Below are 12,516 nucleotides of genomic sequence, written 5' to 3' on the forward strand. Positions count from 1 at the left end.
CTGACTCTAGGGTGCATGGGTTCAAAATAGTCATATACATGTATAGTGTTTTAAAATACGATATTAAAGTCTTCCATCAGTATAAGCTTTTTTAGGTGCATTTGTGTTTCAAAAACGCATTTTCTTTTATACTCCTGCTGAATATTAGAATTTAGCTTAGATAGAAAATTTGTATGGATTTCATAGCCTTTGGGGCTTTTAGTGATACTTTTAACTAATGCTCAGGTGACTGATAAGGCCTATGGGCGTCTCGTTTCTATTCTAGGCATATTTTCATATCTATTTTTATGCCCCCATAATTGGAGATTCAGAGGCTGGCATATAGTTTTTAATCCATCTGTTTGTCTGCAAAAGCTTTAACCTTGGCCATAACTTTTGAATGGATGGTGATAAGGCTTTCATATTTCACATGTGTATCTCTTTTGACAAGACCTTTCTTTTAGTACCAACATTTTTAACTTTGTGACCTTTACCTTTGGTTTGACCGTCTTTTTGCCGAGTGGTTAGAGCATCATGCTCAAAATCACACGGCCTCTCACCTCTGTCGGTGCGGGTTCAAATCCCACTTGCGCCGGTAAGTAAGAAAGTTTCCCAGTTTACTTTCGGAAGGTCGGTGGTCTCTTCCCAGGTACATTGTATCTGGGTTCTCTCTTCCACCAATAAAAACTGGCACCACCAGATAACTGAAAAATTATTGAGTGTGGCAGAAAACATCAATCAATCAATCATATGTGTATTCCTTTTTTTTAACCCATGACCTTGAAGTTTGACTTACTTTTGAAAAATTTAACCTTGGTCATAAGTTGTAAGGGCTTTCATATTTCACATGCATGTGCATCCCATGTGACAGGGCCTTTCTTTTGGTTTAAAGTAAAAGTTTTGACTTAAAGCTGTATGACCCAATGTCCATGTATTATTTTTGTACATAATTACTTTAAAGCAGTTTAATTAATTTTTTAAGTTATTAACTTTCCTTTAATTACATGCTTGAAAACAACTGCATGTAAAAGAAAACAGTGAGAAAATTATTTAGAAAGTAAATATGGTGTGGTACATATATAAATCATCCGGAAAACCTCGGGCCTTTTACTCAAAACACGGTGTTTTCGGTGAAAGGCCGAGGTGTTCCAGATAACGCATTAATTATACAGTGTTTGATGTCTATAAATAGACCCACACGCGTCAGGGGAATCTAAACATGATGTATTAACTCATACGCAACTGTCTAGTTTTAAGGCTGAAAGAGCATAAAACAACGAATTACTAAGAGGTATTTGATATTTTTATTTCTATTAAACTTATGGCACGGTACTGTTGTAACAAAATACACAGCTTTACACAGATAAGACCACTGATGATCTGAAAGTTTGAACTGGTCACATGACTGTCACTTGAAATGGCAGAGTGACGCGGTTATTTGTAAACATCGATTTAAAATCAAATAATTTGGGTTAAAACAGATGAAATAATGTATGATATGTCATACAGCCTCATAACTACATACTTGCGATGATTTAATAGTGTTTTTACGAGATGAAAAAAAATGTTGTCATTCGGACCATACAACTTTAATGACCTTTACCTTGGAGTTTGGCCAGACCCACCCCCCTTCAGTATTTCCTAAACACATCTTGTTACATATTATCTTTTCATGTACAGGAACGAATCCAAAGCCAGAAAAAAATTACCTCCTTTATCAAGATCCATGCACCGTGGGATGTTTTATGCTTCTATGCTGAAGACCTGTCTTACAAAGCCCCATTACAGGTATGTTCATGTTTTAAAATCCCACTAGCAGCAAAATGGCCTACATTGCAATGTCAGTCATCAAGTCAACTTGTAGAGAATATGGTATAGTTGTTATATAACCAAATAGTTGCTGATTTTTTTTACTGTCATTACTAAGAATATTGTTTCTGATTAATGTCTGTGAAATTTACTTCTATACAAGGTACCGTATATCTGTAAGAAAAACTAAATGCATAGTTATATGTAGAGCAGGAAGGCCTCTAGCTAATATTGTAACTTCCATGATCCCTGGTGTAGAGGTTCTGACAACAGAATGGGGCCAAATTTGGTATAAAGTGTTTGTTTAAAACAGTTGAATACAATCTTCTTTAATGCTATTGGTTCTAAATTGAAACTAAGCAGTCAATGGATATTTAGAAGTATGTATGTACAAACGTATGTGCACCTTTGGGGGCATTGTATTTTAATTAAGAAAACATCTTTTTTTATACTGCTGCTGAATAGTAAAATTTAGCTTATAGATATCTATACAGAACAGGAAAGTCATTTTAGATTCCGCAGCCCTTGGGGTAGTATTAAATACTCAGGTGACTGATTATAAAATGAGCCTTAATTTTGTGTACAAAACTTTTATCTTTAGTGAGATACTTAAAAACAATAAACATGGTAGAATTCTGCAGCGATTTATTAATACTGAACATGAACAGATTCTGATAGGAAATGAATTGTTAAATTTAAATATTTAAAAATAGAATTTATGCAATTTCATTAACTTTACTTCTAATTGGTCACAATATGCTTATGCTTGGTGCTAATAAACTCGTGTCGATTAGCAGACCTCTATTTAATGGTTTTAACTAGGTAATCACAAGAATAATTTTTTGTTAAAAAAACCCACACTTTTAAAAACTTGATAAAAAAGGATGCCCCAGATCCATATTCATGCTTTCATTGAGGAGAAAAATAGCAACAGTAATTATTAGCACTTTTCAGCACCAAAGTAAAATCAACAGAAAATATCAGAAACAATAGCAATTCTCAGCTACAACATTACAAGTATAAGAAATTCAGTAACTACAGTACAAGTATCAGAAACTCTCAATAACTACAGTACCAACACAATCACAGAAATTATCAGCAAGTTATGACCATATCAGTAGAACATGTACAGTGCTTCCTCAATATACCCCCCCCCCCCCTCGTTATAATGCCACACTGCTTATTGCCTGAAAATCCTAAAGAACTGATTTCTCCCCATGTTAACACCTGGCGCCCTGTTATAATGCCAACCCAGTATAATGTCATATGCCATTCATTTTTACCAACAAATGGTCTTATAAATACCAATTACCTAACACCCATCAGTATTAAATCACACCTGTACTTTGAGAGCAGTGCAGTGCAAGATAATAGGACAAGGTAATACGCAACTTCCGCGACATCAGCTCTTCTGTAATAGAGGTACGTTCGGTAGTCTGTTGAACGCTTGGGTGGGTACAAGATGTATACATATACTATATACTAGCTATGTAAATATGGATAAAAGTAATGAAAGTGTAAATTTTGTTTATATCAGCCATTGGTATACATTAGACTGCATGACTATATCAAGAATAATATTTGATTAAATTAGGCCATTAAATTAAATAAGATATTATTTTTTTATTTCCTCTTCTGCACGAGTGATATTTTAATCAAAGAATAAAGCTAATTATCGATTTTTGTTTGAGCTATTTTATTATTAAATACTAATAAACTTACTAATATTGTGTGTCCCTAAAGTTTGGGTGGTTGCATGATGTTTGATAATCGACCTTTAGGCAGTATATGAAGGCAGTGACAAGCATTTGTACCCACCGTGTGTGGACGAAAGTATGTTTTGCGTCTCACTGTACATAAGAGTTCCACAAAGGGAAAGAACTATTGGGCAACTCGGAAATTGCGTATTAGATGGTCAGGTTAATTACAAATAATTGCTGTGTTAAACTCAAGATTATCTAAATGTTTAATATACAGAATGGAGCCCAAATGGATTTCTTTTGACTGCTCAGCGAATTGTCTGTAATTGTGAATTTGTTATATTGCCAGCCCCCTCTTTATTGCCCAAATTGGTTGTGAACAAAAGTTGGCAATATATTGAGGGAGCAATGTATATTCATTCAGTAGTGCATAATTCAGACAGATTTTTGTTATTGTCGAAAAATGCTTGAGAATGAGCAATTACAGTGCAAGTTTTGCTCATAACTGACTGCAAAGATGGATGAGTCAATTTTGAAGTTAGAGAAGACAATGTTTAATTTGGCAATTAATAAAAAGTTAAAAACCTAAGCAATTTTAGTGTCCTGGTAATAGTTTTTTCTTTGGGGTTGATAATTGACTTGGCAACTTTAGAAATCAATATTGTAAGTCTTATACAAGAAGAGCTTTATTATTAATTCATAGAATGTTACAGATAAGGGGTAATGATGATCCAGGTCCCTGAAAAAAAATCAGTAAGGGTCTGATAGATATAGAGAAAAAGGAAAACTTTTCTCAAAGTTTCAAAGATATTATGTACTGTTTTGTGATATGTAATCAATTGCCAAATTATGCACACTTGTGCAATTGTGTACAATTAACCATATTCCTCCCAATAAGCACCCAGGGCACATAGAAAATTGAAAGAAGGAGGGCAACCTTTTATAAATAAATAAAAAATTGGATAATAAACATTGCAATATGTTTAAATACTTATGGGTTTTTTGTTTGTTCATATAATTGTACCAGGTTTTACATTTATGGTCATCAATACTTTCATCTTTCCATATGTTTGAGTTTTTTAAATTAATCATCCAAAATGATTTCATTTTACAGCATGGTAACTTCCTTCAGACAAATGAAAAATCTCTCAGACACTTTTTGAAACAATGTGTCGTTTGTCATGAAATATGATATGATATGTAAAGGAGACAGACTTACAAAACCATTAAGGAAGGTTTATCATTTTATTCATAACACTGAAAGTTCCTTCAGTTTGTTCATTGATGAATTTGTGGACGGAGTCATCTGCAGTGATGATGTCAAAATTATCATTCAAAATGTCCGAAGTGTACTAGGTGACTGTCTTTGCTTCTCTTTGAAGGGAAGGGGGTGTTATATTGGCATTGGTTCTAAATTTTATAATTTAAACCATGTTTTACCCATTCCTGTATGAAATGCCGATGAATTAGTAATTGGCCATTATAAGAAAAATTTTGGACTGACAGATTAGTGATATTTTGTTAAACTTAGTAATCAAACTTTATCATTCAAAAAACACTCTAAAGCTTGACAGACATTATTTTTAAGACACCTAGTGTGGAGATTGACACATTACATTTAAATATATAATGAACTATTATTGTAAGTTTTTGCTGTGTACAATTTTTATCATTATTATACCACTTAAAGAATTGCAGAAGCATGGTACTGTCAAACATTTCAAATTGTTTTGTTTTTATCAGAATTGTTTATTTTCTCCTTTGTAATGTTAAATATAGGAGTTGATATACAGTAAGGTTGGTTGGTTTCATTTACATTGTTGAATGTTCCATGCTTTATTTCCTGTTTATTTATCGTTATAAAGTTGCAATGCCTGTCTGAAATTATATAGTTTTTCTATATATACATGTATTAATCTCTTTACATTCCTTGCAAATATGTTATATGATACAGTTATTTTTACCTCAGAGTTTTAGAGGATCAACTGATTTCTGACCATCAAAGTTTGTATGTCAATCAGTCTAACTTAAACTCCTTGCATTATTATTTTTCTTTTTCAGAAAGGCTATATATATATATGTATTTACCAATATTTATCAAATTGGTAATGACACACATAATTGCTGTAATTTGATAAAAGTGGCCATACTAGTTCAAATAAACAGTATTTTGGTCAGAAATCTGTAGAAAATACATGTTGAATCACTGTTAGTTTGTTGGGTATGTAAGGTGCTTTTACAACAGAAAATGGTGATAATTTGTATAATTTATGCATAAATTATCACATTTTCCATTGTATAGTTAATCACTCCACATAATCAACAAACTAGACGGTGATTCCTTATATATGTTTGAAATGAAAATATGAAACTGGCGCTCAACAGAAATTGAAATCCATGTTAATTTCCATCGTTCCCACCCACTGACCTTTCATTTTGCATGAACTGAGAATTTTTTTATTTACATCCAATTGTAAGTTGAGGGGAAATTAACACATTGGCGCTTCAAAGGGTTATTACAGAGAAATTATGTATCATTTACAGGATAATTTCATAAGATACTTCTTATTTTTATGACACCCCCCCCCCCCCCCCCCATTACTTATTGCTTAATTATTGTATTCAGGGTTATTTTCGACCTTATACATTTGCAGATGGTTTTACTCTGTTTTGAATTTGCCCAACTACAATCGTGTTAAAAGAGAGATAGGAGAGAAACTGTTTTGCGAGTCTTAAATTCACCCACTGACAACAAGGGTGATAAGTATGAAAATAAAACAGGCAAATATTTCCCTGTTTAAAGTTGGGGTGGGATATACACTGAAATGAGATAAGTCTCACTCACACCTAACCTCATCCATAGAGGAATTGGTTCCTGTGTCTGACTGTCACCATACTTCACACACAGACTCACCATGAAATGATGATGATTCCTATTGATTTTGGGATCAAAAGGTCTAAGGTCAAGTATACCAGACAATGATATAGGGAAATGGTTCATATACATGTATATGGGCCTTTTGATGTGATATCCCTTTCACATGGAGTCACCATACTTGACACACATAGTTGCAGGGAGCTAGATGGGGTCCCTTGACATTAGGATTAAAGGTCCAGCTTACTGGAAGAAAAACGATTTTCAAATCTTCATATGATTTTCCTTTCCAATTGATTGTTTCCAATTGGAAGAAAAACGGTTTTCAAATCTTCATTTGATTTTCCTTTCCGACTGAAGTCGCCATAACACATGGGACAACAGTAACTGATATTGGTATGGGGTCAAAGGTCAAATTCCATGCAAACTGAAGAGTGATATAGGAAAATAGTTCCAAGGCTTAAAAGGGATACACCTTTTCAATGAAATCAAACTTCACACATCGATTGGGATGAGGAAGACTTTCAACAGTGTTCACATTACATATACTGTCAGAGGCACAAAACAGCTTCCACCATCCAATCCCTTAATCTTTGTCCCATTTGAAATGCACTCATTGAGACTTACATCTGTCTATATATAATTAAGAGAGTTCTAGTTAATTCAGTTATGGTTTTAGCTATTTGAGATGAGCACTAGATATGGCCCAAGATCAGCCTCTTGGTTATAATGGGGAAAAAAGGTACTGTGATGTGCACCCCTTAAAAAAATTGTGAAAAATGGATTTTGATTTTCTATGACATTTAAACCTTATGAAAGAAATGTTCACATTATGCAATGATACAAAATAATATAGATTTTTTGTATTAATTTTGTACCTTTTAAAGTAAAACACAGTTATAGTGAACCTCCTGCTGGGCCAGTGATAACTAGTTCATTATAACCAAGCTTCATTTTATCCATTAAAGTTTTTGTTATTTTTCTCTAGTTGAGAGATATATTTCACTTCACAATAAACATGAATTCTTTACAGACATGTCCATTCATGATAATTAAGCGTGTTTTACTATATAATTATTTTGTATATATATGAAACATATAATTGAATAATGAATTGAAATCTTTCCAACACAGACATACTTCAGGTTGCATTATGTTTTATTACAAACAATTGATGCATGTTAGCAAATTGCATTCTTTATTATATTATGGTAACAATTAATAGTTATAATTCACATTCCATAGTCTTTACTTTGTTCATTGATTTAAGTTAAATTGTTAAGCTGAATTTTGCAATGTTAAGTTCCTTTATGTTTTAAGATGTAAAAAGGTCCGTCAAAGAAAAGAAATGAAAAAATTAAGGTTAGCCAGAATACCCTTTTATGATTAGTTGCATTGTTGCAAAGACGAAGCATATATATATCGTCATCATCATCATCATATCCAGTTTATTTGTTGATCAGGCCATCAATTAATCCTCTGTTGAGGGTGGGGCCTGACAGTCCAGTCTTGATCTAAGTCTTCCTCTCCATTCCTGTCTGTGATGAGGGTTGACGGAATCCATACCCAGGGTTTTCCTATCCTCCTTCACAACATATATATATATATATATATACACACACACACACAGAACTTTTATCCTTTTTTGTTGTCAAACTAGGATTTGGTGAAATATCAGTCAATCAAAATTAACCCTCTAAGATAATGTGTTAGTTGATCTGTGACTATATTGTCAATGTAATTGACTTGATAGTTATGAAATTCTTATTGTCGTATTTCATCATTACACATTTCTTGTTCCATATCCTTTAATGACTATATATATATATATATATATATATATATATATATATATATATGTTAGTATGATTTTGATATTTAGATTCTGGGATATTTTTTAACATTATATTTTGAATATAAACTGTTTAAAGTATCAATTAATGACTGTGTGTAAATTGAAAGAAAGTTCAGGAAATTCTCTGATTAAGAATTTAGTGCACAATGTCACTGGAGACAATATTTCAACTGACAAAGCCACTGTTGTCTTCTAAACCTTCAGAGCAAATATAGCTAAAACAGTTCAACTGACAAAGTCATTATTGTCTTCTAAACCTTTAGAGCAAATGAGCATATTGCATGACATAGGAATCTCATTGTCTACGCTGTAAAATATTGGGCAGCGTGTAAGACTCAATGGACCAATAGTTTGTTTTAATACCAGAGTTGATTATTTTTGTAATTATCGGAGCTTCTTGTTCTATTTTTCCGTTGATTATATCATTTGGTTGTTATATTTGTTGAAACAAATTAAATCAAACTGGTTGCTAATTAAAACACTAGGGCGCTATTGTAGTTTCATATTGGAAATTTTCCACCTACTCCTAGTCAGACAATTAATTTAAATCACCTTTGCTCGTTTGTTCTATAGAAAGCTAAAGTTTCCATACATAATTAGTGTTTCAGAAAAATTCTTTATAGTATCTGTGAAAAAGACAAAATTTTAAAAAATTCTAATATATGTCATATTGAGTCTTAGAAACAGGAATCCTGAATAAACCCTGAAATTGTGCATGTATATTTATCCTATCTATTTATGTTATTTGGATTATAAGATTATGTACACATGTATACATGCATGGAAGAGGCATATTGATTTCCAGGGTTAAATTTGTTTCATTTGGTTATCTGATGTTTTTCACATATTTCTCTCTGTTTGAAGGACATATTTTAAATGATTAATTGCTGAGTGCATGATATTTTCAATTTACAGGCACACCCAAATCCTTCAGATAACTGGTCTGACAGAGTTCTCAAAGCTTTTCACATCCCAAACATTATGTCTGATGATGTCCCAAATAAACCACTGGACTACTACACCTGCCAATTCAAAACATCTAAACTGGACAGGTAGGCATAGATTAGGTAGAAATACAGTAGTTGGTCAAATGAATATGCTGGTTTCCAGATTTATTTCCCTTTGGAGAACTTTCGTACATAAGAAGATGTGAAACAACTTGTTTACATGTGGGAGTGGGACAAATATTCATCACTGTGTAAGGTAATGTGTTCAGTAAGTTTCTCATATGCAGTTTCATCACTCAAATTCGACTGATACACAAACTAAGTAAGCGATTTTCAGGGAGCAGTCAATAAATACATGAATTATTATATCATGTTATTTAGTTGCTCGTATGCATTATGCCAGGATATTACTTGTAGATATGCCATTGTTTTTATGATTGATTGTTTGTTTTGCGTCCCGTTGAGAATTTTTCACTCATATTGAGATGTCCATTGTTTTTATGTTTCTACTCTGGTAAAACATTTCGATAATGTTTTGTATTTTCTACATTTACATGTAAAGAGAACCTGCTTTTAATACATTTTATCGTCTTCCTCACTGACTATATGTCCACTCTGTCCCACTTCGGTATTCAAAGTTCCACTAACTTTACCTCCTACACAGAAGAGCTCTTATCTCGAAACTTGCTTATTAATGGTTTGCTATAAGCAGGAATTATATAATTGATTACCAGTACAAATATCACAATTTAATGGAAAACTAAGCCCTGCGTATTTTTTATGTCTCTTTGAAAAAGGAGGCATATTGGTTTGCATCTGTCGATCTTTAATAAATGGACCAAATGTTGTCTGCAAAATATCTTGAGAAACCTTTGCTTGACAGACATCAAACTTGTTATACTGGTTTCATCTTAAAAGTAGATTACCCCTATTCATTTTGAGGTTACAAGAAAAAAAGTCAACACTGCCACAGTAGTGTAGAAGTAGAGCGTTCACCCCACATGCGGAAGGTCGGAGTTCGAATCACGGCCACGACAGACCTAAGTTGTTAAAACAGGTACAGTGTAGTGACAGTTACATTGCCAAACGCTCGGCATCAGGTGTGAATGTGACAGGTCCTCGGAGATTACCTTAAAAACAGATGTCCCGTGTTACAGTAGGTGTGGCACGCTAAAGAACCCACACTGCTCAATGGCCGTAAGTGCCGAGCATAGACCTAAATTTGAAGCCCTTCACTGGTCTTGGTGACGTCTCCATATGAGTGAAAAATTCTCAATAGGTACATTAAGCAAGATAGAATCAATCAATCCAAAAGGTCAAAGAATCAATTTATTTACTCTGGACATAGGAAGATTTTGTCCACTATATATTTTGAGAACTCTTGGTAACATTTAGAATTTTTATTTCATATTCTTTTCCCTTCTTTTTATGATATTTATGTTTGTAATCTTGAAATTTAAAAAATCCCGAAAAAGTTGAAAGAGGGTATTTATTGTCAACCGATGTACATATTAAATGTAACCTAAAAAATTGCCTTGTCATGGATAACAGAAAATAACCAGTCTGATTAAAACCACCCCCCTCCTCCTTGCACTCCTGACGAGTGTAAGGAGGAGGGGGGTGGTTTTAATCAGACTGGAAAATAACCTACCCCATCAATATCATCATGATGAAGAGACTTAATGGCTAGAAAACCAGTGATCATGATCTTAACTTTGAGATATGGCTTGGGCAGAAAAAGGTCTTAATTTGCACAGCATCTATATGAGAACAATTTGGAGGTCATCCCCTTGATGTGGATTTGAGGAAAATTTGCTTGTTGCCAATTAGTGACTGCATGAATCTTCCAAATGTATCTATTTGTATATAATGCTCTTAAGTGAAGGTCAAGACATTCTGCCCAAAAGAAAACTTGTGTGAATTAAGTGCAAAACTAGTACATGTAGTGCAAAGCATTAGTAAATTACATGATTAAACAAGTTAATTTGGATGGACAGTAAATAAACTGCTGTTGATCCAAAATGAGTTTTCATCCATTACAAGACATAAATGGTCGTGGTTTTTCTCAGTACCTGTAGTTTGATGTATATTCTTCTAAATGTAATTGCACATTCATTTTTTAAAAAGATTCCTGGGAAGTGATAACAAGGATACTTACTTCACAAAGTATATTCTTCTAAATGTAATTGCACATTCATTTTTTTAAAAGATTCCTGGGAAGTGATAACAAGGATACTTACTTCACAAAGTATATTCTTCTAAATGTAATTGCACATTCATTTTTTTAAAAGATTCCTGGGAAGTGATAACAAGGATACTTACTTCACAAACACACAGAGAAGTGGAGTGGTGTGGGAAATTTTGTCTACCACTACATATGGGAAGAAGAAAAGAGCAGAAATAGGCATAGAGAGACTGCTGGAGGAGGGGGTCTTCAAAGCAGCCTACCCTCTCCATGATGTAAGTGACTGATTAGATTATTAAGCAGCCTATCCTCTCCATGATGTAAGTGACTGGTTAGATTATTAAGCAGCCTATCCTCTCCATGATGTAAGTGACTGATTAGATTATTAAGCAGCCTATCCTCTCCATGATGTAAGTGACTGATTAGATTATTAAGCAGCCTATCCTCTCCATGATGTAAATGACTGATTAGATTATTAAGCAGCCTAGCCTCTCCATGATGTAAGTGACTGATTAGATTATTAAGCAGCCTATCCTCTCCATGATGTAAGTGACTGGTTAGATTATTAAGCAGCCTAGCCTCTCCATGATGTAAGTGATTGATTAGATTATTAAGCAGCTTATCCTCTCCATGATGTAAGTGACTGATTAGATTATTAAGCAGCCTATCCTCTCCATGACATAAATGACTGCCGCTTAGATTATTATTCCTTTTATACGTATTAATATGGAGGGGAATATATTATTGGTTCACATTAAATGTTAGCCATAGCTTTTACTTATCATGGTGTTGAAAATGATATAAGGGATGTGGTTGTAATTTCTATAGTATTCCTTGCATTATAAAGTCACAAGATGCATAATCATTGCTAGATATTGTAGACATTTCAAAAGGTAGGTCTTTATAAAGTTTATTTATGCACATTTTACAAATGATATGGTTTTTTTTTTTAAGGGTCCGTATGAAAAACCAGATCATGGCATCAATCCTGAAGATATGAACCCCCGTCAAGTTTTGTATGAATTTTGGGCCAGATGGGGAAAGTGGTACAAGTATCAGCCATTAGACCACATCAGAGAGTATTTTGGGGAGAAAATTGGCATATACTTTGCTTGGCTTGGTAAGTGCAGAGATTTCACAATTCATATATAAAGAATGACAACCAA

General features: G+C 33.4%; 1 protein-coding gene across 14 annotated transcripts in view; it reads left to right on the forward strand.

Annotated features, from left to right (window-relative positions):
* Positions 1-12,516, forward strand: part of LOC125678770 (anoctamin-7-like) — a 64,175-nt gene that overhangs the window by 26,691 nt on the left and 24,968 nt on the right. For 8 of the 14 annotated variants that reach the window (XM_056162857.1, XM_056162838.1, XM_056162880.1 and 5 more), the window contains 5 exons: positions 1,660-1,767; positions 5,268-5,285; positions 9,134-9,270; positions 11,457-11,625; positions 12,305-12,470. In XM_056162857.1, coding sequence (XP_056018832.1) covers positions 1,660-1,767; positions 5,268-5,285; positions 9,134-9,270; positions 11,457-11,625; positions 12,305-12,470 — 598 coding nt within the window. The remainder of the gene's footprint in view (positions 1-1,659; positions 1,768-5,267; positions 5,286-9,133; positions 9,271-11,456; positions 11,626-12,304; positions 12,471-12,516) is intronic. The other 6 variants (XM_056162869.1, XM_056162883.1, XM_056162871.1 and 3 more) reach the window with 1 other exon arrangement.

This window comes from Ostrea edulis, chromosome 1, assembly GCF_947568905.1.
Source record: "Ostrea edulis chromosome 1, xbOstEdul1.1, whole genome shotgun sequence".
NCBI classification, from domain to species: Eukaryota; Metazoa; Mollusca; class Bivalvia; order Ostreida; family Ostreidae; genus Ostrea; species Ostrea edulis.